The sequence below is a fragment of the Pezoporus flaviventris genome, unplaced genomic scaffold (assembly GCF_033815535.1).
Source record: "Pezoporus flaviventris isolate CSIRO_AGI_PZ_B2104156 unplaced genomic scaffold, CSIRO_AGI_Pfla_v1 ptg000096l, whole genome shotgun sequence".
Lineage (NCBI taxonomy): Eukaryota > Metazoa > Chordata > Aves > Psittaciformes > Psittacidae > Pezoporus > Pezoporus flaviventris.
In genome coordinates, this window is record NW_026892644.1 from 2,665,363 (window position 1) to 2,692,258 (window position 26,896).

At 39.5% G+C, this 26,896-nt stretch overlaps 1 protein-coding gene across 1 annotated transcript in view; it reads left to right on the forward strand.

Annotated features, from left to right (window-relative positions):
• Nucleotides 1-26,896, forward strand: part of ANO2 (anoctamin 2) — a 177,238-nt gene that overhangs the window by 1,504 nt on the left and 148,838 nt on the right. The window contains exons 2-3 of the mRNA XM_061476402.1: nt 5,047-5,231; nt 8,090-8,491. Of these exons, the coding sequence (XP_061332386.1) occupies nt 5,047-5,231; nt 8,090-8,491 (587 nt within the window). The remainder of the gene's footprint in view (nt 1-5,046; nt 5,232-8,089; nt 8,492-26,896) is intronic.

Consider the following 26,896-nt stretch of genomic DNA (forward strand, 5'->3'; position numbering starts at 1 on the left):
TGAGCTGCTGCAATGCTGTTTTTCTGGCAGCAGTTCAGGGGCGGACTGTCAGGGCTCAGAGCTCATCCCCCTTCTAGGCATTCAGTGGCCCATATTAAGAGTTCAGCCATCTGAGTCCAAGGCCAGCTTCTTCACCAACCAGAGCTGGAAGTGAGAACCTGCCCTCCTTTCCTCTGGGAACCTCTTTCAAGCTGAGGCTTTACAGCTCACCCCCACCTGTGCTACATCTTGCTGGGGGATTGCTGAGCTGTGTCTGACCCTGATCACTGTCTCCAGCCCTGAACCTGCCCTGGACTCGTTGCTCTGCATCTGGGTACCCTGTCAGCAGGGTCATTCACTGCTCTGTCCTATCATGCTCTGCTCCAGGCTCACCTTTCCCCATGGAGAAGACAGCCATAGGCCTCCTTTTCCTTAAAATGACTGCAAGAGTATTGTTATTATCATCTGCATCAGGAATTCTTACTTTAAAGAATCAGTGAATATACACTCAATTAAAAGGTCAGAGGATTACGGACAAGTTGTTTTGTTTACTGCATATTAACAGCTTCCTTACTCGTTGTCTCAAAGTGCATGGTGATACAAGAAGAAGCTCAGCTTGTGCCAGAACTACTTCTTGTGCACAGCTCCACCAAACTCAACACAGATACAGTACAGTGTGGTTTCCTCCACTGTGTCTTCAAGACTGCTATTAGTGCCTTTTAAGAATCATAGGAATTAAAGACACACAAAGCTTTTTGGATTTGTCTCTAATGCAGCATGGTACATTACATGGTATATTAAAGCAAATTTCAGTTTAGAGGATATGAAGCCAACTATGAATAGGTGAAACTTAGAGGAAGCTTCTGGAAAATGAAACTGTAGGTGTGGCTTAGAGGAAGTAACAAGGGTTAAGAGAAAGTCAGAGATGGAACAGTCCTGCTAGGGCTTAAATTGGGCAGCACAGCCCCACACAATTCCCTGTCTCCCTTCCATCTTCAACACATTGTCCCAGCCACATGCTCTGTGCTATCAGACCTACTGGGGAATGACACTGGGGATGCAGCCAAAGGGAGGAAGAAGTAAAGCTAGAAACAGAAAGCATAATTTTTCAGGTTTGCCACTTCCCACAGCTGAGTTTCCACCAAAAGACATAAGATCCAAATTTGCAGCCTGTGATTTGAGTGCTCACACAGTACCTCTTAGACTGCAGATGGGAACCGCAAAACCACCTGTGACAAGTGCTTGCAAATACCTTTGACAGCCTGGGTGCCTCTGCCTGTCTGGACCCCATTCCAAAATTCAGTTCGAAATGCCACATCCTGAGCCTCCAGGGCACACAGCAAGGGCAATCTCTTGGGTTAGGAATTAGTATCTCAGTCATGTCCCTTTAGACTCCACAATATGATCAGAGAAGAAATACTCTATAGAGAGAACTGTCTAATGCTGAGCTTAGTTACGGGACTGATTTTAGTAGAAGCAGTTAAGTAGTAGGGGGCTAAACATCTAAATAGTTCTTAAACCATCCCAAAGAAAGAATGTCAGCTATCTGAAATTTAGCAATCAAATTCCATCTTCTTTTATTCAAATAAGTTGTCCAAGAGCACTGCTCTAATCTAAATTATCTTTACTAAAACCTACTGGACCTCTTCTGCAAGTAATATTGAATAAGCAATGGATTTCTTATGTAAAAGTTTATTCCTAGACATTTTCTCAGGTGGCCTGTTTCCTTTAAACTGGACCAAAACTTATTTAATTAACAGGCATTCCCTTGTGTCTGAAACTTTTTAATTGAAATACTAAATAATAAGCAGTATTTTAAAGAGACAAGAGGTGGCAGCTTTAAAAAGAAAACTGCAGTGTGATGAAAATACTTGCATACTTGTACAGTATGCCTAGCTGTATCGAAATCAGTAACTCTACATATGCATGATCAGAACTGAGAAGTCATTATCTTAGTGGGGACCTAAAGAACACGTATATAACCATGGGACATCTTATTTACACATGCCTCTTCCAAAGAAGATACATTTAAGGAAATCTACATGGAAACAGTAAATTGAAGTAGTTCCTTTTCATACCTATATGGAGGGTAGAAGGAATAACAAGTTTGTCAGTAATGATCCTAAATAGCAGACAGTTTGAAAAGCCTTGCGGAGGAGTCTGTGTGAGTACAGGTACACTTCTGTGGTGTCCCATTTCTGATACTTAACTGGAAAAAGAGGAAGATAAATGAAAGCAGCCCAGTACCTGTGCTCTTGGTGGCCAAAACATTGACAACATATTCTGCAAGTAGCTGTGCCTATGATAATCTGGCCATCTGGACCACTTAGGTCAGATAATTGGCTGTTACTCAGGATTTGATACAGAGCTCCTAATTAGGTAAACTCCCTTACTTCATATTTTCCAAGCATTGTGGCCCTTTAATACACTCTGTCAGGCTGGAAAGACTTTTGGCAGTATAGTATATGCAGCTTCTTCATCACTGCACCTTAGACGGGGAACTGGAAGCTTAAATGATGAGGTCAGTTGGTGCACATATGACCAGACTTTAAATTCACAAAGAACTGAAGCAATAGAGTGCAGGAAGTCTGAGTGAACAAGTAGATGATTCCTGGCTGTGACTTGTTGCTGGAGCTAGAGCTGGCCACTGACCTCTGTCCTGGCTGTACCTTGTCTTTGGAAGCCATTTACAACTTAATGAAGTTTGACTGGAGGGATGCTTCCCAGGCTATTTTTTCTAGAATGAGTGTAGTTCTTGAACATTTGCTTTCAAGGTTGAATTCAAGATTCACTCTACTTCTGTTCTCTGGGGAGATAGATATATATATATACACCAAAGCTATGCATGTGTGCATGTATAAAAATGTATATATATGTGCACATGCATATGCACACAGCTTGTTTCTATCAATACTAATTCCTCTAGCATATTTACAGAATGAGAACACGTAAGGCCAGATGTTGTAAAGGCTTACAGGGTAGAATGAGGTCAGGCAGCATCTGAAGCAGAAGCCCCTGAGACGCTGCAGCACCACAGGCAAGCACTGTCAAATATGGAACTCATTCAGAACAAAACATATTGGTTCAGTCAATTTGATTTGGGAAGATGAAAAGCTTTTAGGAAAACAGAAGTCTTCTAAATACAGATTTGGAAATTGTATTTCCATCAAAAAACTTATTCTGCCTGGAAGTCCCTGACTGTCTCACCAGCAAACCTCAGGTTTGTGATACAGTTTCTGAAGGTTGGGGAACATAATGGAAATGAAATAATTTCATTATAAATGAACTGCAGATTTATTTATTATTTTTTCCCTTAGACCTAGTTAAAAGGACTGGGAAGAAAAAAAGGTCTTTAATTGGCTATGCAAAGGTCTTGTGAGATATCCCAGGCTCAGGCTGAAAATACTGGAGAAACATTATATGTGCAGCCTTTGGGAATGAAACCTTCACTTATTAATTATTTTCCTTGGATTTTCCCTTGTGGCATCATTATGTGATTCATTAAAGTAAACCAAGTGTGAGTCTCCTTCAGAGATCAGAAAAGGAAGACTGGTGAGTCAATCTACTGTACTGCTCAAGTGCTGCAGGACCCTAATCTATAATTGATAGGAAACAGAAGAATAATCATAACATTTAGGGGTCAGGTCCCCCCCTCTCCAAACACTTTCCTTTTTAGCATTTTACTGCCTTCTATCTTAGCACACGATTGTGGATAAGTAGATTTAGCCTGTGTAGAGGGCATAGAAGGGCTTCAGTCAAATAAGGGGGAAATATGACTTCCAGATTATAGCAACGTGCTATGCATGTAGTGTCTCCCTTGGTATATGGGAACCAATGAATGTTCCAGTTATTTCTTCTTCCTTGGGAAGTCAAATGTCCCAACCAGAGAGGCATGCTGCTTTATGTCTTTAGTGGAAGGGGGACTAACTACCTGAGCAGATGGTTCTGCTACACCTATGTCTCCTCCCTGTTAGAAAGCTCTAATGCCTGAAGGACCAAACCATAGTTTTTCTCCCACATAACCTTCCCAAAGAACCTATGGGTAAAGATCAATCAATCCCATTTCAGTTATGGCACCACTAGAGGGGGAAAGAGTATGAAACATTTGTATGTCAAACCAGTTTCTGTACCTATTGCTTTTTATCATCCTTTTTTCCACTGGGCTGCTGACTGTGTGGGACTGACTTTCTCCACTTCCTACCTGTGACCAAGCATTCTCCTTATACACCGTTATTGCTGTACCCTACTCTATGGCAGAGATATTGCTTACCAGTGGTGGTGGTGAACAGGGAGTGTCATGTAACTCCCCCTTCCCTTCAGACTCTCCATTATGCTGCATTGTGACCATGTAATTTACCAATATAAGAGATGAGGAACAGGAACACATCAAAAACTAAAGGGTTCAAGATATCAGTCCCTCAAGACAAAACATGTAGGTATAAACTTTATGTATGTACTTTACAACTTTACTGGATGTACTTTATGAGAATTTCACTCCATTACATGTTCAAAAGTTAAGTTCATAGTGGAGAATGGCTGTTAACCAGAAGTTTGTACCTGTACCTGATGCCACTAAATTTACTCACACCACACTAGAACTGAAATACAGTCTATTTCAGGCCTTGTTGTAAGCCATAAGCAAATGTGACTCAATCAATTTCCGGTCATTTGGCTTCCATCTGGCATGAATGCTGCACCCAGAGAACCAGGGTGCAGTCACTGAAGACGCATAGCTTGCTTGTGTCTTGCAAGGTGCTTAGCTAGCTGCAAAGCACACTTTCCAGCTCCTAACCTCATGACTGAAGTGCAAGAGTCCAGATGCTGTTGACCAACTAGGGTAGTGCTGAGCTAAGTGCAGTGCTGTATCATTGTTCTCCCTTTCCCGGCAGTTCACACAAGTAAGTAAGTACCTGTTGTTCCTCTGCAGTTCTGTGCATGCCTCTACATTTACTGAAGCACAGCATCTGAAGTTACATAGTGTCTACTAACTGCAGCGTTTCCTGTTCTTTTAAGAAACTACCTGCACAAAACCTGCTTTATATAACAATACTTTTATCTTATTCTCAGACTTTCCTCTAACGTCCTCACACCCAACTCTGACTGGACGGAAGAAAGCAAAATCAGCAAGGGTCTCTTTTTCAGCATACAACAGCAAATACCTCACAGTTCCTCAAAACCGGGCTTCCTTGCACAGCAGCAAGATCAATGGAGCTTTTGAAGCATCGAGCTGTATAGAGTCCTTCAGCAGTTCTGTAAGTCTGACTTTATGTTCATTGACTTACCTCTAATGCCTCTGAGGTAAAGAAAAGACTTGAGGCAGGGTGGGCAAAGCGTGTCGCACTCCTGTCATGCAGGCAAATCCATGGTGTACTGGGAAAAGTGACTATGCAAGTAAACTAATACTACAGCCTTAGGTGGCTCAGTAGCTCTCTTAGTGTACAGCAAGAATGAATTACTACTGTAGTAGTCTTACCAGGCTTTTCTTAATTATTTACTTTATTCCAAATCCTTCAGAGTAGGAATGAATGGGTTGCTATTACCCCTTGGGTAGGAAAAGATGCACGGGATGTTGACTAAGTAAGTTAGTTATCCCTATGAAGAACCCTGTTCAGGTTTTAGTGTAGGCTGGACTAGAAGGTGGAAACGTAGTGTGGCTGCAGCATTCAGAGCAGAGCTGTTGTTAGAGGAGACACCTCTTGGGATACGCTTGTAGTGATAAATTTACTATTAGAGGACTAGAATAAAATTGTCATGAAATGCTGTTCCTACCTTTCCTGTTTCCTTACTGCTTGGTGTGCTGGCTACTTGTCTTGGAAATTTCAAGAAGTAATGAATGTGGGACTGAAGATGGGAATTTAAATCACTGATTCTGATATTTACAGTGGCTGTGAGAGGGAAAGAAAGATCTTTATAGCTCCTTCAATGACATTTTGGAAATTGCAATTTATTTGTGTTCCTCCCTAATATGGTCTTCTTGTGCCAGAATGTCACATAGTGAGGAAAGCAGGCCAAATGCAGGGACAGAAAATGTCCTCAATGAAATTTCTGGGAACTTTGATTTTGTTTTCTGTGTGATAGATGTCCATAAAATTTAGATAGGATTTTGATGCTGAGAATGAAGAAAAGATCTAACAGAGAGGCAGAGAGAGAGGCGTTGTTGTATCTCTTCATCTTATTATTCTGTGTAACTCCAACAACATCAAATGTTGCTATGGTGCTCTCTCAGGTGGCTGGGATGTGGCAGCTGACTACACAGAGTAATAAACAAGAAAACCTCTTAGTGACTTTTCATGTTTTCCAACCACCTTGTTCCCTCTCCTGTGTTTTGTTTGTGCTTTTCATTTCTGCCCATGCTCTCTCCAATAAGAGAGGAGGGGATGCTTAGAGCTCATCTGCTCTAGGGAGCTAATGTACTGCGTTGTGCCAGTGACCTGGTGGTGGTGACATCATTACTTCTGTGCTGTATAGAGTGGTATTCTCAGGAAGGAAGACTAGAAATCCTCAAAGGGCTTTTCTTCACTGTGGGAGAAATGGATGATCCAGGAGGTTTGCATGGACTGCCCGTGAGTATTACATGAAAATGTATCTAACTAGGAAATAGGGAATTGCAGTAAAATGCTGTCTCCCAAGCATTATTAGTCTGCCAGAATGTAGTGCTGAGTCTAAGGTTAGATATGCCTAAGGGGACTACATATACACTTTACACATAAAGTGTGGGGTAAGTGTAACATGCAGAACAGATTTGGTGATAATTTTGTGAAAGAATGAAGGATGTAGTATGCATATAAACCCAAGAATTATTTAGCGATATGGTGACTGAAGGCTACTTTGGGAAAGTAAATGAAAGCAATGAAAACCAAGAATCTGGGAGATATTTGGGTATATAATAGTATACACATTTATATAATGCCTTCAGAAATTTGTATTGTGTTAACAAACAAGAAAATTGCCATACAGCATGCTTGATTCATTCTGCATCCAGGACTTCTAGCACATGTAATGGAAGAGGAGTTAGGGAGAGAAAGAAATCTGTTATCAGTACTTGTTAAAATTTTGCTGATTTAGCCAGCTATGGGAACCATAAATGTTTGGAACTTGGTTGTGGGCTGATTGCTTTGGATTAGGTTGACCCTGTTTGTTTGCCTGTATCTTGTTCTCTAGCCACTGGAGGTCTGGTGTCACTCTAATGAATGTCACTGTAGAGAGCTCTGTGAAGGGCTTTAAGCTACAACACTGAGCTTGAAATGGCCAGTAACAGTTTTGGAAGAACTAGTTTGGCTATTTTAGTGAATGAGAAGTAAAAGTAAGCACCTTACATTTGGTATCAGAATTAAACATCAGTGTTGCAGAATTGCTATTCAGGCTGGGGCATGTTGATAAGGTTAGTACAGAAGCAGCTTCACCCTGGAAGGATTTGGAGGCTGGAGACAGGGAGGCAAGGACTAGTGATGGAGTGCAACATAGGTGATTTGAATTGTTTTAGTCATTGGTTTCCTTTTGCAGTGCTACTGGTCAGTCACATTGTCTTTTCATAATATACTAAAATACATTAGCCATCCATTGGGTGTATCCTCTCTAATCCCTGGTATTTTCCAAAGTTTCTCTATCTAGTGCTACCTTTCTTACTCTTGTACTAGATTGAGGATGTTTCTCCAGTTCTAGCTCAGATTAGTTTCTTCCTTTTCTTCCCAAAGTTTTTTGCTTCCCTCCCGTTCCCAGCTCTGCTTCACAGCACATCCTTTCTCATAACCTGTTACGTGATCCTTATTCTCACTTCTCCATCCCACTTCAAAATGTGTGCGCGTCTTCTCCTATATGTTCTGTGTATGTGCAGGGCAGAGAGACAGTGTTGGTGTGGTCAGGTAGGTATCCCATGCACTGGGATAAGGCTGTTATCTTTAGCCACTTTATTTTTCTTATGGTCGGAGGAGTCAGTGTGATCTAATCTGGTCAGCCGAGTGCATGTTTGTAGGTCATAGTTACCCCTGGCTGACTTCCAGTTTTAACTCCACATGTCTTTATGGGCTTGTGTGGACATAGACCCCAGGTCTGCCACCTTCTTGGGCTTGTTATCTTTCATGTCTGTGAGACTCACGTGTTTCTCTTCCAGATTATAAACAATTACCTGGATGGGACACAGGCTGGGGCCATGGACAAGGCATCCCCGACTGGCATGCATTTCAGGGACAGCAAGAGAAAGGTTGACTACGTGTTAGCCTACCACTACCGAAAACGCCTTGCTCAGCACCCGCCTGGCATGGGCTCGCCGGAGCCAACACGTGCATCTGCCTTCATGGCACTGGTTTTGAACGGAGGGAACGGGAAGGGCCGTGCTGAGCCACAGCGGCAGGATGGTGGCCAGCATGCTCTGCAGGAGCAGACAGGGCCACTGGGCGTGGAGGTGATTGAGCTTGGCCCACTGGATGCTGTGGAGGAGGAGAAGCGGCTGCAGCGGGAAGAGTATGAACGCAACCTGGTGGAAGCAGGGCTGGAGATAGAGAAAGACCCTGAGGTAAGAGGGGAGACATGCTCCTCACATGCAGCTCTGGGTGGCCTCATGCATGTGGCTACTTTGGTGTTGGAGGTGGCTATGTGCAGGATGTAACCATGTCTGGGCTGTGCTGGTGGGGCAGCCTGGCACTGACTGGGTCACCAGAGCATTGCTGCTGCTCTCCCTGCTGGTGGGGAGGCAGGAGCCTGGCTGTGGCCATGTGTTAGAACTCAGCCTGAACTGCCCTCATTCCTGCCCCGCATTAATTTTAACTGAGAGGCAAATCACGCCCATGCCATCTCTTAAGAATAAGTCTGTGCAGCTTTCCTTCTAACTCGGCATTACTGAGTGCCCCACTATTGCTTCTGAAGCTGCAGCAAGTGTAGTATGTCCTGGAGGTATGTCTCGTGGCCAGCTTGAGTTGCTAATCCTGAAGACAGTATGTTACTGCTTGAACAGTAGTTAGTACTGAAGAGCCCTTGGCCAAATGCTGTCTCCATGTAAAGCTGCAATTAGGGATCTGCAAAAATATGTTGTACAAGTTATTTCATACATGACTAAAATATGGTGTGAAGTGAAGAAGAATATGGCAGGGGTTTTTCTGTGTCGGTTGGTCCTTACTGCCTGGAAAATACGTAGTTGTTATTGTTTAATGCACTATTAAGTAGCAATTTCAATCTTACTTCAGGAAACATATTCTTTATCTAAATGTTATGGCATGGAGTGAACACACTTTTCTTACAAAAAGTGTTTACATTTTAGTATTATTAAATTGAAGAAAGGCTGTCAATTAATCTGCTGGAATACAAAGCATTGTCAAGACATTTCCTATTTCCTCAGAATAATTTGGTGATTTTCACTGTGATTCTTAGCCTTCTTCCCAGCGATATGTAAGTTTTGTGTTATTTCTACTTTCACCCATAAAATGAACAGCTCCTACAGTGCAACAGGAGAACCTCCAGCCTTTAATGTACTTATTCACTCTATATGTGTGAGATGTTGGATAGTGCTGTGGTTGTATCAGCTGGGATCTGTGGTTAGGTTATTTGACTGCAGCCAGTTGGTCAATCGAGCATGAGTCTTCCAAATCCCATGGTGATGCTCTGAGGACTGTGCTATCACTCTGGACCTCTTTGAAAGACACAGATATTTATATCTGTTGAAAAGAAGTCCCTGATGGGTTCTAATTTTAGGTGCTTTATTGTTTTTGACACCAAATTTAAGAAACTTAGGGCTTCTTTTCAGAGGTGCTGAGAACTTACAGCTCATACTGCTTTCAATGCAACCAGTCAACACTTTCAAAATGTGGACCAGATCGGAGATTGCATCTGAGAATCTGACTGTAGTTGACTTGGCATAGCGTATGTATATTAAATTGCTGACAGGAATAGAAAGAAATAAAAAGACCTTTTAACTCTTAACATTTCCTTGCTCGGTTTGCTCAGTTGCAGGTGGCTATGGGTTGTATTTCACTGCACAGCCTGGCTGAGCCATCCTTGCACTGAACAGAAAAAAGTGATCTCAGATCCTGATTCTTTTATGCTAAGCATTGGTTCAATTAGGGTCCAATTACTGCTAACGCATGACTACCTTACTGCTATGACTTTTATAACCAGATTGCAAAAAACCCATGAGAACACTTTTTTTACTTTTTTCTTTTTTTTTTTTTTTGAGGCTTCTTTCAGCTCTGAATTCATCAGAACCTGAAAAGTCCAACAGGAGATTTGGATTTGATTATTTGACTCATTACTTATCCAAAGTCCAGCTGGATTCCAGTTCTGGTTTAAACTGTTTCCAAGTGATGACAAGTGGTCTTAAATAATATTCAAAGTAATAAATGATGTCAGAGGGCTGATCAAGAAAAAAATTTTGTCACGGTTTTATGTCTGAAGAGGAAAAGGCTCTTTGTAAATGAATTGGAAGGTGCTGAGGAAATAATTTGGTGACCAGATCTTCTATGAGAAAAATAAATTGATTTTGAAAAATTTTTTTTTAAAAAAAAAGCAATCCCATCACCTCTCTATCTGTATATGTGTATGTACATAGTCACTTCTGCCCCCCAAAACACAGGTTGTCTAATCAAAAAGGGAAAGTGTTTTTCCCTCGAGAATCTCATAAAAAACTGGAAGGGACTGAAAACCATGTAGATGAGGCCCTCGGTAACTTGGTTTAGTGGTGGTCTTGGCAGTCCTGGGGTAATGGTTGTTCTTGATGATCTTAAAAGTCTTTTCCAACCTAGCTGATTCTATGATTCTATGATTATCCCTTTTCTTCCCTGACCAAGATATGTGCTTTTTATTTCTTTTTATTTTTCTCACTTCAGTATTTGTTTTTTTTTTAGTTAACTCATGCTAAATAATACTGAAGCTGCTGCCTGGTATCTTGCTGTAAATTTCATAGAATGTGCTGATCAGACAGATATGAAGGGTACAGCTGGCCTTATATGTTGATTAAAATTTTATGTTGAGCTGATATGAAAACAGCTTCTGAATTTAGTCCTGGGAAAATTATATGTCCACTAAACACAGAACAGTCTAAATCACAGAACGCTGTATTTTTGATGTGTAACACAATGGACTTTCAACTGCTACGTTTCTAGTGGTTTATGCTGAACATGAGTGTTTTTTTGTGGTTTTGGTTTTGTGGTTCTTTTGGGGGCTTTTTTCCCATTTTTTTTCAGTGCTGGTATAACAAGTGGATCTTTTTCATATATTAGTGGAAGTTGAAACATTCTGTAATGCATATCTCACTCTTGCAGCATGTTCTGGACCAGGACCTAAGACAAGTATGATCTCCTGCTCAGAGGGCTGGCTGCAAAGGTACCTCAAAACAGTCCTCTGGGCTGCAGCTTCTGTGGGAGGGACTCCACAGCCCTGGGTTAGAGCAGGCCTTAGTTTCTTTACTTAATGTCACCTGCATACAGTCTTGCATAGAAAGTTGTTCATTTAAGAACAACAGGATATCCTGAACACAGTCTTATTCCTGAAACAGCATCAGGTTTTACTTGAAGCAGTAGCAATAGAACTAGAGCAAAAGGTTATTTGCTATGTCTGTGGTCTTCAGTGAACAACTCTGCACTGTCCTTTCTAGGTGGCCAATAGTAGCTATACAGGTAAAATATTATCTTCAATAGGGCCTGTATTGTAGTTCTGGTTCTTGTTAACCTCATTACTTGAACAAAAAAAAAAACAAACAACCCCAAACAAAACCAAAAGAAAAAAGGGATCACGCCGATGTCCTATGTTTACCTGTACTGTGGGAGTCATGTCATATATATTCATTAATACAGCTGATTCAGCATTTAATGACTTCTAAGGGCATCAGCCTTTTTGTAGCTGGAGCGTTGCTTAATCTACGATCTCAGTTAACCCTACTTTGTAAAGACTGTAAGCTTGATTAACCTAAATGAACTCAGCACAACTCCTTTTGCATCAGGCTACTCAGTCTACTAACCTCGCAGGATATTGGAGTTCCTCTAGAAGCTGGTTTTGTAGGCTAAAACTATTTAGACGTCAGGAACTTCATCTCTAGGAACACAGGATAGCATGGATAGCATTACAGCAATTTAAAAACCTGTATTTCTACAACAACCTTTTTGAATAAATAGGAATTTCCATGATGTTAATGTGTTTGTTACCATATGATGATAATATGGTTGTTATATGCCGAATAACTAGGGACAAACACCTTTCTCATTTATATTGTCAAATTGTTCATAAAAGAATAAAGACAAGAAATAAATGAAGATATATGATTTGTATTTGGAGATGGGAATATTGCTCCTTTTGAATATTTGGAAAATAGGCAAGATTATGCTCTGTCTCTATATCCACCCAATTATTATTTGTGAATTAAGGATTTTGGACTAGTTTTCAACTTCCCTAAATTTTCTGTCATTTATTATTGCTGCCTTCCAGAGAATGTGAAAAAGTGGAATTCCAATGGCCAGAAGTTTAATTTATTTGGATAGACCTTTTTTCTTGACCAAACGTTTTTCTGATATGAAATATTTCAACTTTTAGTTACAAGGTTATGGATATAACTTAATTTAGCAGTAATTAAGAGCCTGATAAAAATGATGCCATTTTACAATATCTATCAACGTGAATTGCAGGTAATTCAAAGAAAAGCATCTTATATTCTTAGTACAATGTGAAACATCTTGCTGGTACTCAGTGTAAATATTATAGCTGTCTCAAAATGTTCATTCATCTAAAGTGCTGAGGAAAGCTTAGTAGCTAACAATTGTAAAAGGATAGTGAAATTTACTATGAGTCCAAGACCCTTAATGATGTTAATGAATGCTTCCTGAAGCCAACGAGAATGCATACAGAGTAATGTAGTGTTGAAAACAAACTGGGGTCTTTTGTGCTGTAGGTCTTTGGACTTTGTATTTCACTCTCTCTTAGTACAGCACTTAAGCCAATTCTTCTTTGGGGGCCTCTTCGTCTACCAGTTATATAAATATTTGATGATTATTTTTCAACTACTCTAGCTGCAGAAGCATTAATTAGCTAAAACGTGTTCTGTTCCTTTATGTTACTTATATGGGGCTGAAATGTAATACACAGCTCTAATAAAATTAAAGTTGAATGCTCAAGGAAAGGTTTTCAGTGATAGTGAAGTGGACATGATGAAAATATTGGGAAGTTGATTATTTAAGAGGAAATTATGTCTTCATTTTAGAGGGGATTTTCGAGTGGCCCCATGGGAGTCAGGTGTGGTACAATCAGTGTTGAAATAATGGTCTACGGTAATGGTGCCTAGATAGAATGGCTATGCTGTCAAAGCTGAAAAGTCTATATTATTAATTCTGTTTTTGAATGGTCGTTTTGTGACTTGAATAAATGGGCAGACAGCCTCACTCTTTGTATTTTAATTAGCATCCAGACTCTTAATGCTCAGCAATTAGAAACCTTAGTCAAAATGTCTTCTGAGAGATTTAGAGAAAATTTAAGAGATATACAAAAATGGGCCTGTATATATTTCTAAAGCTCTTGGTCCAGCAATAATAAACCTCATCAATCATCTGCAAGTTGGGAAATGATGACATACATTCAGTATCATGAATTTCAGATGCTGGCAGATTTGGGGTGTGTATTCTGGTGATATTTACAATTTGCTATTCTACCAGACTTAACTGGTAGAAATAGCAAATAGCCTCCCAGATTTGTCTTAATTTGGCTGTATCCTGTGTCTAGTTCTGTCTCCTGCTGGAGGAACAACTTCCATTTTTTACAAACTGCTAGATAGAAGAAAAGTCCACAGAACTGGCTATAAATCTCTGCTATGGCATAGCAGAGGGACAGCTGGGCATTTGTAGGACAGGGGATGACAAATAACAAAATCAACTGCTTGGCTCCTTCACAGATGAATTACGAAAACATTTTTTAATTATCAATAGTCTTGTTTGCAGCAGAAATTTTAATCTGCAAATTAAATCCATGGAGACAGTTTGAAGAGGAATACAGGAAGCCCTGAGGGATGACACACTGCACTGATGACGCTGCAGTAGCCGAGGAGCTGGCAGAGGAGAACTGGAGGCTGAAGCACTGATAAGATGTTTAGGCCAGTGTAGCCTGAATAGTAGTTTCATGAAATTAAAGTAGTAAAATACAAGATAGTTTGGGATTTTGATATTGGGCTTAGTGCTCTTCTGACATTTTAAAGGACAAAAATCATGGTGCTGTTTATTGGGATGAAGAATAACCTCCAGGTGCTTGGTGAGGACTGCCCCAACTTCAGTACCTGCTGCATCTCCAGCTATTCTATGGCAGAATTATAAATCCTGAATTTCGTTGATTCTTTTGGAGGTGAAATGGGATTTTCTTTGCTTTGGTGCTTCCAGCTAATGCTCTACTTTGTCTATGGCAGCAAACAGACCTACAGGTATCTCTGATACGAAAGGAGTGATCACTTCTGCATTTCTGCTGATTGAATAGCTGCTGTATGATTTTGCTATTTTTTGGAGCATTGCTTCTTGGTCATGATTTCATGCCTTATGCAGAGGAATACAGGGAAGTCTGCCTGCAATTCCTTTATGTAACTGAGTGACATTGATAATTCTACAAGGGAGTGGATGCAATATGGGATTCTTTTTCATATGTTTTGGACTCTTCTAATCTAAAAAATGTTAAGCACTTGCTGTTAGCAGTGGGAACTGTTAGGAACTGTTGGATGTATAGTACTTGGAACACTGCAGCACTTCATGTTTCTAAAAAGTAGTTTCAAGAAGCTGCCTTTTCAATCTGGCGAGAGTTGCATTTATGTTTTCAATTTTTATGAACAAGTAGAAAAATTTCAATATACTGTCATCATTCACAGGTGCCTTGGTGGCATCTCCATTCAGTGGCATTCTGCTTGCAATGTTATGATGCATTCAAGCAACTGCTCATAGAAGCTCCTCTCTCTCTTCCACAATGACCTGGGAACTCTATGTGGATGAAGGCAGAGCTCTTGTTCTGCAGTAAACAAAGTCACTTTTCTCTCTCCAAGTGTGGTCTGGACGATACAAGCACAGAATCATAGAAGAGTTTGGGTTGGAAAGGACCTTAAGATCATCTAGGTCCAAACCACCCTGCCATGGGAAAGGGCACCTTCCACTAGACCAGGCTGCTCAAGGCCCTTTCATATGTACTATTATGTAGGACTGTGTACCGTGTAACTACTATGTACTGTAGCAGACTGTCCTTCAAAGTGGCTTGGCCTGATAAGTATTTAACTTACCTCTGACTGGGACTTCTGCAGGAGAAAAGACCTTCAGTTGCAGCTTAGTTAAACTGAGACTGGTTCTCTGTATAAACCATACGTCTTTTAATGCCTATATCCTTAAAAAAAGGGAAACTGTGATACATAGCCATATAGAAGGTTGTAATCAGATTGTTTTCAGCTAGAAGTATCTTTGCCAGTCATTGTAAGGCCTTTCTAAATCATAGGACAAGGCAAATAATTCAAAACTGCACTGCATACTTTTTGTGTTTTTACAGATCAACTATTAGGTTGGCCTGAATAGAACAACAAGGAAAAAAAAATTAGCAGAGTGGCATCAGGCTGCACAATTCCCATTAACGTTAGTGGGAGTTAGGTGACTAAATCCCCATGCACAGCATGGAAAATTTACCCTTCAGGGTGAATTATCTTCCTGATGCACAGGGCTGATAACTCTGCACACTCTATTAGGTCTCCCTTATGTGTACAGGTATGTGCTCATGGTGACAGGCCAAAGAAGAAAATCATGTAAGTGCTAGATATTAATTTTTGTGCAGTTATACCAGGTTAGCATTAATGTAACAATGATTTCATCACCTGAAACAACAGTTGGACAAAATTATTTATTTTGAACAGATGTATGAATTTTTAGTTGTTGTTTCTGTGCGGCTTCTCTTTTGTTGTATTTGTGTTTTGTGGTTTTTTTGTTGTTGTTGTTGTTTTTCATGAAGATGGTGGTTATGTTTGCTTTAGCTCCGTACTCAAACTCTGTCATCTAGGAATTATTTCGTCAGTTCATTGTTGCCTTCTCCCTTCAATTCCTAGATCTCTGTAATAATTTTAGAGCATTTTTGAATTCACTAACAGGATTGAGCCCTATATATTGTACATTCAAGGAAGTTCTTCAGCTGGAGTTAGGAAGATGACCTTGGAGTTTCACAATAATCATAAAAAAAATTTATAATTTCGTAAGTAGCAAAAGTTCATAAGTGATAAAGCAAATGAAAAATATGTATTTGAGAGAGGATGAGTGTCCTGGGTTCAGCACCAGTGTCCTGGGCTTAAACCATGCCAATGAGCTACTGGTAGTTAGGGTGAAAAATGGAGGTATGTAGACTGTATTTCTTCTTATCTTTGGAAACGGCAACTTTTCTAAGGGGAACACAAAGACACCACTTAGAAGTATTCTCCTGAAAATGTAGAGTTAGCCATTACTTTCTGTAGGTGAGTGCCAACATTGGGTACACTGGGAGAATACTAACATCTTTCCTTTCCAGAGGAGTGCAATGCTCTTTCTCTTAGCCATGGCATCACTTCATCAGATGGGAGATGGGGAATTGTCTGCAGGCTTTATCTGTATGTTCACCAAACTCAGTCATGGTTTACCTGGACTAATTTAGTAATACAAAGAAAATTTAGCATCTCAAAGATAGAGAATATATTCAAGGTCTTGCAAATGTTTAATCTGAACACCAAGCTGGCACCTCTAAAGTGCTAGTTCAAACTATTATTATTTTTCCTCAATCCCTTCAAGATAGGGAATGATGTCCCTGCCTATCATATGCTTAGGAGTTTTCTCCAAATCTAGAAACTAGACACAGGATGTGAAGGATTACTTATCCTTTGTTACGCTTTGAAGCCAAGTTTCAACTCTAGTGCAGGTCTCTAGGTCATCTTTATTTTCTAGATTTATGTGTAATTGTCTCTATCCCTTTCTCACCTTATTCATCTCCCATTGTCTTCACTTATTTGTAAGTTGTCAACCCCTGATGCTCGCTGGAAAGTTTCTGGTGTTCCTGTTCTTTTTTTCAATTCTCATATTCCATACTTTATTTTACAGGCTTTGAATAATCATTCTCTACTTCCTTCTTAACACATGTTCAAGTGTCACCGAACTGTGTTAGGTAATCAACACAAAGCAGCATCCTAAAGATCATGTATCTGTAGAAGGTCACTGGAAGGTTACTGTATCTTTGCATTGCCCACACTCTGAATAATGGGACCTAGGAAGTTTTGCATTATATTCTTTGTTACATAGGTGCACTTTTAGGTCTTTACTGAACGGATCAATATACTGTGGTGCCTTGTACCTCTGGCAAGCCTATTTGCTTTTCACAAGTCTTTCTGAGTTTACTGGATGATGTTTACTCCCTACCTCCAGTGGCACCACTCAGCTTCCACAAGTCAACGCTTGGTAACTGCTTCACTTCACCAGTGCTTGACCTGCTCACCTATCTCTGGCCTATGTATTCACCTCTGTATCTTTCCACCAGACTTCTGCAGGACTGCTCGCCTATCTACCACAGACCACTGCTCCTTCTAGAATTTTCCATTTCTGTCCATGATGCTCTTTCATCTTCATATCCTATACTGGTAGCAATCATGCCACTTCCCAGTACGACTGTGTATCTTTCTTTGGTCTACATGAAGTCAGTCCTTCACTGTTCCCTTCTGTCCATCAGTTACAACAAGTCAATCACAGGCCTATATGAAGTCATGTCCAAGGCATCTGCTCCTTTGTGAAAATCTGGGGACTGCTATATACATGAGGACTTCATACTCCATGACTGCTTATATCTCAAAGACTTCTCTGCAAAGTTTTGTTTCTCCCTTATTCTTTCCTGTTTTAAAGTATCACTGTCCATAAGGAACTGCTCACTCAAAGCTAACAAAGCTCATATTCAGTCAGGCACCAAAGCTTGATCAATTGAGGACTTGCTTTACTTTTGAACTGATCTGTTGAAGGAGGAATTTGAGTATGCCATGGTAATGACGTAAGTCACAGCTTGCACCACAAGGGATCCCAGTTTGTTTCTCACCTGTGAGCCACAGTTCACGAGTTATTCTCCTGGAAAGTGTTTGCTGTTTTAGGGGCTTTTGTCACATCTGGCCACCAACTGGCAAGTTTCTTCAAAGAAAAGTCAGCACAAAGAGGGTTTTTAAATGCTCCAAGATCCTTCTGCAATGCTCTAGTGGCATCGGACTTACTCCTTGGCAGGACAAAACCCACAAAAAATTCAGGAGACCTGCTGGAACGTGTTATTAAAGACAGCTGATCTTAGCATTAAAAAATAGGTACGGTTTATCATATGGTGATTGGTAACCCTGGCAGTATCTGTATAGCTATTCTGTAGTAGTGTACTGTGCTCCTTGTAATGGATTCTCAATTTCCATCATTTCATAAAAGATGTCCCATCCCTATCAACACCTGCAGACCTGTGACAGCTTTTGGATGTTTTTTTATATATATTATATATAGAGAGAGTATATAAATATATTTACATATGTTTAGTGACATGGGAGTAGTATTTCCTTTAAATAAATACTTCTAAAATTTGACCTTTCACAGCATTTTTGGCACAGAGAAAGATACAGGTATGAATCTTGGCGAATTTTCAGCCTACAAGTCAGTCTTCACAAGTGCTACCACTTTAGGGAACAAAAAGAAGGAAAGCTGCAGGAGCAGCTCACATGCAGGAGGCAGCAGCAGCTCATTAAGCTCCTGGCATTTCTGAATGAGGTGATGGGGCTGAGCTTGTTAACTGCAGGCAGGCAAATTGTACTGGAGTAAGATTTCAATGGAAGATATGATTGATCAAAAGTATTTGTGGATTCACACTAATTCAATGATTAATTTGAGGGAAAACCCCCCAAAGTTAAAAACTTCCCACATTGTATGCTTTATCTAGATATTATAAAAAATCAAAAGAAAAAAAAAAAAGACATTAAATTTGAGTCAAACAAACTTTTTTTTCCTGCTGCTGGTTTCATTTTTGCAAGCATCCTGGAGTCACAGGGCAGGATGATCTGAGTTAGGTATTCTGTGAATCTGCCCTCTTTTCTGCCCTGAGCAATGCGTTTTGCACATTCCTCTCGCTTACAGTGCTGCCAAGAATTGATCCAGCTGTGTATCCAGCTGAAATCTCACTGATCTTTAAAACCAGGATTTAGTTTACAGGGAACTGATGTTGCTAAAGAAACTCACTACCCAGTTATATGAATGTGACTACTGGCTTGGGGGCTGGAGTGGTGGGTGTGTGGCCACATGGCTAGGGGCAGGGAAAAATGTGGGACTACAACCTTCTAATTTACACCAGCATGAATTAATGTGAAATGGCAACCTACCAACTGCCTGTGTGAGTTGTGAGCCTGCTAGATGAGGTGCTCAGATGGATCACAGAGAGAGGACCAGCAGAGCCTGCCTTAGAGAATAACAAAGTATGATGCTCCTGCTCAGGACTCAATCTGTGCTATTCCCTGTATATCCATACTGATCTGTGGGAAGCCCAAATGCTGGTTTTTCTTTTGGTGAGGAAGGGATAGAAGGTTTGAACACCAAGGCTGTCTCCCTGGAGGGTCAAAGTTTGAGTAGGGGTTACTAATTTATATATATAAAACTGTGTGTACGTATACTGCGTATGTGTATATATATCATCTATACTAATGTGTGGAATTAAGGAGAATTAAGGCACTTTTTAGGTTTTTAGTCGTATAAGCTTGTGTATGTGTGTTTGTACTTTTAGTCAAAAGGAAGCACTGCAATTAGTTGTTGGGGTTTTTAAACCATCTCTAGAAATATTTGGAAAGAGCTAACACATGTTGCAAATATTTAGTTAATGGTCTTTGTTAAAACAAAACTTAAGAAAGCTCTAAAATCTTAATATTGTATCAGTATTAAGAAGTCATTTTGTGTCTGTGTGAATGCCAAAACACCTGTTCGGTTATCTGGGACTGATATACGACCTTTTTGACAAAAGACCTACTCAATATTTTCAATTGTGAGTGATAAATTCGTGTTTTTATCAGTTTAACATCATGTGCAAATGTTATATAACCAGATGTGTGTCTGTGTGGTTACTGCTATTTATACTACTGTTGGGGGATACCACACATGAGAATCCAGTGGTGTTCTGAATAAACACAGGAGAAGATGGATCCTTTATTACCAAGATTATCATTTGAATGTAAGAAAATAGAATAGAGTAGCTAAGATAAATTGCAATGGGAATACAAAGAATCAGTAATATATGCTATCCTCTTAAACTCAATCTGCCCAAAGAAATTTATGGTTAAAAATATTATAATGCATTAACTATAAATGCATTATTTTGTAATATAAATTCCAGTAAGCATATGTGGTAATGGAAGGCAAAGACACAGTTTTCTATATTGGTTCTTTAGTAAGCCAAAATATGCAGTTAATTTATTGCCATGCCCTAGTCTGCTCATTTCTTATTGTTTGCCAATTACTGCTTAAATCTGCTAAGCTTATTTTTGCTTGTTTGTTTTTCTTGCTCCCAGTTTTGCTGAGTAACTCTGAGTTTCTCAGAATATTCTCCCCCCTGCATGCCAAGAACAAAAAGCATCGTGTGATTAGTATAAAACAGATAGATTTGGTGATGCCCCCTGCAAATGGACCAGAGTTTTGCTTCAGTTTTGCTTCACCTCTTTTTTACTGAAAACTGCCAAAAAGAGAAAAAAAAAAAAAGGCAAAACATGCCCCCATTTTTCCTTTTTCTTTTGATCTCAGTGCTGATATATCCTTTCTTATAAACTTTGTTAATGAAATCACTTGAAGTGTGATCACCTCTGGACTCTACACGTATGTTAACGCTAATCCAGCAATGTCAGCTATGTGAGGACAGTGAAGGCTGTACCATCTTTTGTTATGAGACTGTGTCCTGAGGTTCCTTCTCAAGCAAGCAGTGACTGAAGTCCTCTAGAAGCACACCTTACTGAGGCACTCAAAACTTAGCATAATATGAGGGTTTGCTACAGCAATGATTTCCTGTATGTTCAGTTTGAGAATGCTCTTAAAGTACCCCTTCAGATGCAAGCTAAGTATGTGACTCTAATCAGGGTTTTAAAAATAATGACTAGATTCTGCGGGCCTTAATAACACTAGTATAAAGAGATTTTTTTTCTCCCATTGATTTCAGAAAGCTTTGATTTAGCATCTATGAGTAGTTATCAAGGAAATACATTGCAGAGTAAATACGTTACAGGAAGTCTAAGGATCGCAGTGCCTAATTTACAGGAAGGATTTGGCTTAGTCTGAGCAACAGGCAAACCTCACAGGACTCTCTCAAGAGTAGCTGGCTTTTGCTATGCAAGGTTTGGGTATTCTGTTTCTGAGCATGTCTTCCCATTATTGTCACAGTCTAGCAGAATGTGTATGTGGCTTTCTTACATAGCCTCCCATTTCTGAACTTTTATGGTAATAAATAATAATAATAATAAATAAAATAATAATTAAAATAATAAAAAAATAATAGTACTTACTAATCCTATTCAGTGTGGCAGAAGTATAGGAAAAATACAACAGGAGCATGCCAAAGCAAAGGTACAAAAATGTTCAAGTTGTTACTATATATATATATATTTAAAGGCTGTCTAGGCAGAGGTATACTGTGTGATTTTCTTTGGCTATACTGATGTAAAACAAGCAAAAAGATTCTTCAAAAAGAAAAAGAAAAAATTAGGACTAGTTCTAATGAGGCATAAAGCAGATTTTAAGATGTGTAAGATGCGAATGAAGGTACTTACTGCTATCAGTGTATAGAACAGTATCTATTACAAAAATCTGGTAGTGATTACCTGTGAATTTCAAATTATGTGGTACCACCAGGTTTGGAATAACAAGTCTTACATGTTTGCTTTACTAATTCATTTCCCTTCAGGCACAAATATCTTTGTAATTGTATCATGATATTATTTTTATTCCACATTCTATCTGCTAAGTATCTTTTTTACAGTCTAAAGTTAACGGCCCACCTGAACCTTACAGCTCTAGAAGTGACTTGTTGAGCTTTCTACATAAACCTTCATTTTTCAATATCAGCCCCAAAATAAAGTCTTACTAACATACAGTTTTGTTGAATGCTGTTATGAAGTGTATTGGAGAGCCTACAGCATTACAACGTGTCAAGCTTTACCAAACATTGTTAGAATAATATTTCCTGGTATTTTATTCTTAGAATTGTAATAGAAATTGAAACTCACATTTCAGTTACAATGGTTTGGCAACTGTTTGTTTTTTTGCTTATGTTTGTTGTTTTTTTTTATTTACCTGACAGATGTCTGGTCAAATAAGCAATATAGCTGATGTCTAAACCCTTTTTAATTTCTGTGTTAAAATAGAGCAAATTGGCACTTGTAAATCCCGACTGGCTGCTGCCTTCTTTTTTTCTGCAGTGACTCCAAATTTATCATGATGGAGATGGGAGCTAAATCTGGCCAACAAAGTTTATGGCATGTACTGTACAGCAGCACTGTAATGGTTGAATGCAGTATGCGTTGTGATAGGTGTTTTACTAATATCTATCAAGTGATTGCCTTTTGGACAATAATTTTTTGGGGAGCTGAAAGGATCAGCATAGATGGGGGAGATACCTGATGTGGTAATGGAGTGTATTGAGGGCTAATTTTCAAAACTGTTGACAGTTCAGCACATCCTATGGAGATCACTAGAAAATGCGTGCAATTAACATTTCTGAAAATCTAATGCTCTCCATCACTGGCTGATTATCAGTAGTGATTATCATGCCCTCATGACAAGATATTGTTTCCAGCCTAGGTACCACATTAGCTGAGAGATCTGAGTCTCTTAGAGCTCCATAAATATTATAATACTGAGCTTTTCATCTATGAAGGAAGACATTGATTCCCAGGCTATTTGCCAAGCTTCTCACGTTAGGCTCAGCTGCAGTGTTTCAAGCAATTATTGTTCTTTGCTTGATGATTTGCTCAGATTGCAGGGCTGCTGCTGCTGCTGTTGCTGCCTTCTAATCATCTGCAGAGCCTGCAAGCATCCAGCAGAGCTTATCAGCTTGGCCTCCACACTTCATCTGAAGCATGCTTGTGCTTCACTGGCAGGGTACTCCTCTAGAAAGCCCTTGGTTACAAGAATCTTGTCCCAGAGTGTGTCTGGCTCTTTTATACTCCTGTTGATGCTGGGCAGTTGAAAACACAGTCTGGTTCCTTGCATTATGTGTGTTTAGTAGAAAAAAAAGAAAGAGGTGTTCCTACCTGAATTTAGTTGTCTTGCTTGCTGAAGAGGTACAAGAAATGCCATTGTACTTTTTTGTGATCTGTCTTTGCCCTTCTCCACACTGGGCTGTACAACCAAAATGAATAGCACCAGGAAGAGTGAATAGCCTAAGAATAATGAAAAATGTATCATCATTACAACTAACCATAGGCAAGTGTTGTAGTCTGGAGGTGGGATGAACTCCCTTGAAGAACACATGCTTTGGAGAAATTTAAGTGATAACGCTGTCAACATAGGTAAGGTTATTAGTTATACTCAGTATTGTGATTTTATAGTGCCAAAATGTAGGAAAAGGAGATATACTGATAGTGACCTTTTACAGCACCCACTTTCCCCATGTAAAGTTAAATCCCATGTTTTCTAATAGACAGGTAGACAGCTCATTGGTCTTTGTAGCCCTCAAATAGTTTTTTAAGCATTGATGTATCTTGAGTCACCCAGTATGAGATCTTTTGGTTCAAAAAAGAAATTAGTTTTCAAAGCACGCATGGAGTATGCTGTACTTCAGTCTTGCTCCTGCTTATTCCTGTTGACAGGCACCAAGAACAGAACAATTTCCCTGGTACTGTGCAAGAAAAGAAGTGTTTTTTTTTCTCAAGTAACCTGAGTACTGGAGCAAAATATCATTAATTTTCCTTTGATTGATTGATGAAGATGAAAAGATTTCTGGTCCTTATGTCCAGAGGGCCAGAAATCTTTTGGCCCTCTGGACTTAGAGGCCAGAAAATGTATTTAATGTTAAAAATAAATTTAAATTCTTTTTCTTGCGTGAAGTTTTGTCTGGATTTGTTCTTCCTTCAGTCAGTGCTTCCAGACTCCGAATTATCTTTGATCTTTTCTCCTTGCTTATAAACCTGCACAAGTCCAGATTTGAGTGTGTTCAATTTTCAGGTCTTAACCTTTAACGATGCCCATCTAAATAACTCTGTTAACTTGGTGTAGCCATGCCAAATTATATCATCTAATAGAGTAGCCTGATAGTCTCATTAAAACATCAGAAGGAAAGAAATTGCATCATAATCTGTATCATTTATTATAAACTACCCACTAGATTGTAGCATAATCTGAAGACAGAAGAACTGCTCAGGGTGAGATTATGAACTAATGACAGCTCTTGAGTCCCCACTACTCTCTAGCCTTGAGATGCTGTAGAACGTGATATGGTAGGGAACCCAGGCATGGTACTAGCACCTAGTGAGATCACCTGCATCAGTCAGGTTCTGCTCTGCCACAGAAGAGAGCTGTTAACCAACCCCTTTGTTAACTGGCATTGAGGTGACCCCTGTGACAATAATAAATTGTAGCAACCTATAATCTGTCCAAGGGTGAGGCAGTTATATTGCTTACAGTATATTTTTCTTTTTTTGGCTATGCAGTTAATTGAATAAGTGATGATAGCAGTAAATAGGAAGTCAGATACTGGGGAGAAAGAAAGGCCTAAAATCCTGACTAGATATGGCATAATAAACATAAAATAATCCTGTTGTTTGAGACAGTCCATCAATGCAGTACTGTGTATCTAACAGTTGCAATGGTAAAATGTGTAGGAAAAAATAGGAACGGTACAAAGTTTTAAGGCACTCTTCCTCTAATGTTCACCTGATGACATCTACTTTCAGTTCAGGTAGTTTCCCCTACTTGGTGTAGTTGCGTATCTAGTAAGCTTCTGTGGATCTCTATTCCAAAGTCTGGTATAATTTCTGCTTGAAACATTATGCAATTTTTGCACCCACAAAGTCTTTTGGCAAGACAGAAGTGTTAATAATTGTGTTAATACCTGTGTCCTCTTGTTTATTTCTAGTCTGACTCCCAGTAGCTTATCAAGCTTTCTCTGAGGCCCTTTAGTGCTTGCTCTGAAAAAGGCTGTAGGGAGTCCATCCACACCCCGCCTCCTTATCATGCATGATTTTACAGACTTCTACAGTGTCTTCATTAAGATTGCTGTTTTCCAGAATGAAGGGTCTCAGTCTATGCAGTGATTCCTATATAGCTGTCATAGCAAGGCTGTCATGGTAGTTATTGCCCTCCTCTGAACCCATTTGTGGTCCAATTTATCTCTTTGGAAGTGAGGCAACAGGGACTGCACATTGGGTTCAAGATGCGGATAGAGTATGGATTGATATGTTCAAACAGTTTTTGTGGTTTTTTATCTTAGTCTCTATTCCTTTCCTAATGGCACACAACCTTTGCTTTATTTCTTGGCTTTTACAAGATATTGACCTGATATTTTCAAGGAACTTTCTGTTGCAAACCCAAGATGTCATTATTGACTGGTATAAGTCAACTCAGAGCCCTATATGTGAAACTAGTTTTAACCCATGGATATTGTTTTATATTTATTCATGTAGAAAGCCATTTGCCATTGTTCAGGCTCCTACTCTCATAAAGCTTTTCTACAGTTTCTCACAATCTGCTTGCTACACTGAAAAACTTCATCAGTGCAGTTTGTCTTCTCACTGCTTATTTCTTCTTCCAGGCTGCTTAAGATGGTGCTGTACAGTGCAGACACTGCGAAACCCCTTCAGTGACTCTTTTTTCCAGCAGTGCAGGATCTCCTCCTGTCCAGTTTCCTATTGTTCAACCAATTATTTATCCACCCCAGGACTTGTTGCCTTATCCAAAATGTGTCACATGATGTTGCTGAGCGACTGCCAGTGCTTCTTCCCTTCTCTCCCTGTTTACACTGAGGCTGTAAACTGTCCAGGGAGATTTTGAATTCCTTGCCAGCAAGCAAGCCAACCAGAATACTTTGATTATCTTCATCTTAATCCCCTCCCAAATCAAGCCTCTGCAAATATAGCCAACCTTGCTTTCACTGCTACTGATCTTTGGTGAGAGACCTCAAAAGGAGTCACCATCCTGGAAAGGCTTGTAGCATATGATTAGAAGAACATACTTGGTAACAAAATATATTTGTACTATCTGCTAACACTTTTAAATTAAAGAAAAGTAAACCCATCAAAATATTTTTCCTAAGACTGAATTGAAATTTAAAATCTTTCAACACAAAATTGAATCATCCATTTATGTACTTGACTGTTAATATCCCAGATCAAGTATTGAGTGATGACGCAGTATTTAAAGGTGGCATTCCTCTGTTTTTCTGCTTGGTATCTTATACACTTTATTTTCTTTTTCTCCATTTTTTATTGTGATATTGATATTGAGTCTGCTAGAGTGGGGATTCAATCTCTGTTTCATTAATCCCCCTACTGGTAACAAGCCTATTATCTGGTCTAAAATTGACTTCCATGATCATGCTGCTTTGTCTGGAAAATTATTTAGGGTTTCAGTCTCTGTGCAGATTAGTGTGTCTCATTCCCTCAAGAGGAATTACATTTTGCCCTTTATAATGTTAACCCTTTGGCCTCAAGAAGTTTGTTGATTTTATTATTAATAATCAAGTTTGATATGATGTATTTTGCAGAATATTGGCTTATTTGCTAGCTAATTTGGCACCACATGTAGCCAGGCCAGCTGACTGCGTGTTTTTCCATGGACACTGCGAAAATATAGGAGGTGGTAGAGTAGGAACACACCTGCCTTCCTCTTTGAGGAAGTCTGATTTGGGTGTGATTTTTTTCAGTTTTGCATTTTATTATTATTTCTGGTATTCTTCAGTCTTAGAAGATGTCCTGTAATTGTGATATGCTTTTGTAGCATAAAAA